Genomic DNA, 2,500 nt, shown 5'->3' on the forward strand with positions numbered 1-2,500 from the left:
GAAGCTGGAAAGGATGAACTTTGTGATAAGCATGACATAACATTATGGATTATGTAACTTTTAATTGTTCTTAATATAAGAAGTCTATCAAATTGCCAGTGCATGTGTGTGTGTGTGTGTGTGTGTGTGTGTGTGTGTGTGTGTGTGTGTGTGTGTGTGTGTGTGTGTGTGTGTGTGTGTGTGTGTGTGTGTCTTTGTGTGCATATATGCATGTGCTTGTGCGTGTGTTCGTGCTTGTGCATGTGTGCTTGTGCGTGTGTGTGTGTGTGTATGTGTTTGTACATGTGTATGTATGTGTGTGTGTGTGTGTGTGTGTGTGTGTGTGTGTGTGTGTGTGTGTGTGTGTGTGTGTGTGTGTGTGTGTGTGTGTGTGTGTGTGTGTGTGTGTGTGTGTGTGCGTGCATGCATGTGCATGCGTGGGTGCACGAGTGTGTGTGTGTATTTATGTATGTATGTATGTAGGCTTATGTATACATATATGATATATATTTTGTATCACACAAACATTTATCCATGCAAGTGTGAATGTCAGCATACATGGCTGTATTTTGAACATATATTAATAGACATTTATTTTTATTTGTATACATATGGTATATTTCAAGCTTTTTAGAAATTCCATTTACCCTTTTCAGGTTCTGCTATTTGAAGACGACATTAGATTTGAGCCTTTCTTTAAGGAAAAAGTCAGACATATGGTACGACAGTCAACTAAGCTGGTCGATTGGGATCTGATCTATCTAGGCCGAAAAAAACTCAAAAGTGCAGACGAACCATGGGTAAACCTAAACTTTATTTGGTGTCTTTTTATCTTTGATAAATGGTAACAGATTAGCTGAATATTATTTTCATATGTGTATTTGTGTGTTTGATTCATGGTCAGTAGCTCTATATGACAGACAAGCTTTGTATAATGTTGTCAAAAAAATAGCAAGCAGTTTTTTATTTTTTATATAAATAGATTATAATATTTTGAAAATTATGTTTAGAATCAAAAATTATTTGTATTTATCTATTATTGTTATTACTCTTACTATTAACTTAACTCACTGTTATAGTTAAAACTGTCATTGCTAATGTTATCATCATCATTATTATCAACAATAATAAGGTTTCATGTTTTATTCAAAACCTTAACAGTGTGAATAATCTCTCTTTTCTTTTCTCCTTTTCCTTTTTTTCTCTTTCTGTTTCTCCTCTTGTCTCTTTTCTCTTGTCTCCTCTTTTCTTCTCTCTCTCCTCCTCTCCTTTTCCCTTCTCTTCTCTCTTCTTGTCTTGTCTTGTCTTGTCTTTCACAGAGAAACCCCCCTATGCAAGATGAATTACCAGCTGTCATTGTCATAAAAAAAACAGTGAAATATACATCAATATTTGAGTCAGTGGTATTGTTAGTAGCATTATCATTATATTTCTAATTCTAATATCAGATTTTAAAATTAACTGATTATACTAGTGATACAGATTTTAGACACATTTCCATTCAAACAGGTGGACGATTCAGACTATTTGGTTCATGTTGGTTATTCCTATTGGACCCTATGCTACGTCATCACACTAGAAGGTGCAAAAAAACTACTGGATGGTGACCCTTTAGGGAAGATGCTGCCTGTTGATGAATACCTGCCAATCATGTTCGACAGGCATCCATTTGTGAGTTGATGGAGTGATTTGAAACAGAAGGAGAGAATTGCTGTTGTAATCTTGATCAGTAGGATGATATTGGTATTTGGTATTGTGTTTGTGATGAATAAGTAGTCAGAATAATAATAAGATAGTTATTATATAAAAATCTGTTATCAGGGTTGTTCATAATATTCTTAAACCTTTAAATTTCTCTGGTCACATAGAAATATATGTATATGTATTTAGGTATGGTATATTTTGAAGCCTGGTGAAGAACAACAAACTTTGTTACAGGTTAGCTATTCGAGAGGCCACTTTCACAGTATATTTTCACCCATCATTTGATCATACTTTCAAACTGAAGAGATTTGATATTTAAGAAAAAAATGCTGTGTGTTATTTAAGAATTTTGTCTAGTTGGACCTATCTATAAATTTTCACTAACTTTGCATATCAAAGTTTTATACAAGTTGATCTGTCTGTGGCAGTTTATGGATTGAAGTAAAATAGGAAATTGATTTGATAATATGAATCTTTATCTTTATTCAGTACTTGCAACTTTAGGTGTAAAAGAATTAGTGTATCATAAGTTTATGAACAGAAGGACTTTTCCTTTCTTTCTCTCATTTCAGGACGAATGGAAAGAGGGTTTCGACAATCGGAATCTAAATGCATATTCAGTGTCACCATTATTTGTGTACCCAACCCACTACACTGGAGAACCAGGTTACATCAGTGACACAGAAGATTCGGTGATCATTATCGATGATGAATCTCAAACTACCACGGAACCAGAACTCGAAGATAAAGGCTTAGGACTGGAGGTCGGTCTAAATGGACTGGGAAAGGAAGAACTCTAAATTAGGGGGAATTTTTT

General features: G+C 34.4%; 1 protein-coding gene across 1 annotated transcript in view; it reads left to right on the top strand.

The window, feature by feature from the left end:
- The window catches only part of LOC122249626 (glycosyltransferase 25 family member), a 6,818-nt gene that overhangs the window by 2,027 nt on the left and 2,291 nt on the right, over positions 1 to 2,500 (top strand). Inside the window, exons 2-4 of the mRNA XM_043010691.2 lie at positions 636 to 779; positions 1,489 to 1,650; positions 2,256 to 2,500. The exon at positions 2,256 to 2,500 is cut by the window's right edge and continues 2,291 nt beyond it. Coding sequence (XP_042866625.2) covers positions 636 to 779; positions 1,489 to 1,650; positions 2,256 to 2,483 — 534 coding nt within the window. The 3' untranslated portion in view covers positions 2,484 to 2,500. The remainder of the gene's footprint in view (positions 1 to 635; positions 780 to 1,488; positions 1,651 to 2,255) is intronic.

Source organism: Penaeus japonicus, unplaced genomic scaffold (genome assembly GCF_977035675.1).
Source record: "Penaeus japonicus unplaced genomic scaffold, GWHDUDI00000001_assembly GWHDUDI00000018, whole genome shotgun sequence".
In the NCBI taxonomy this organism is placed as follows: domain Eukaryota; kingdom Metazoa; phylum Arthropoda; class Malacostraca; order Decapoda; family Penaeidae; genus Penaeus; species Penaeus japonicus.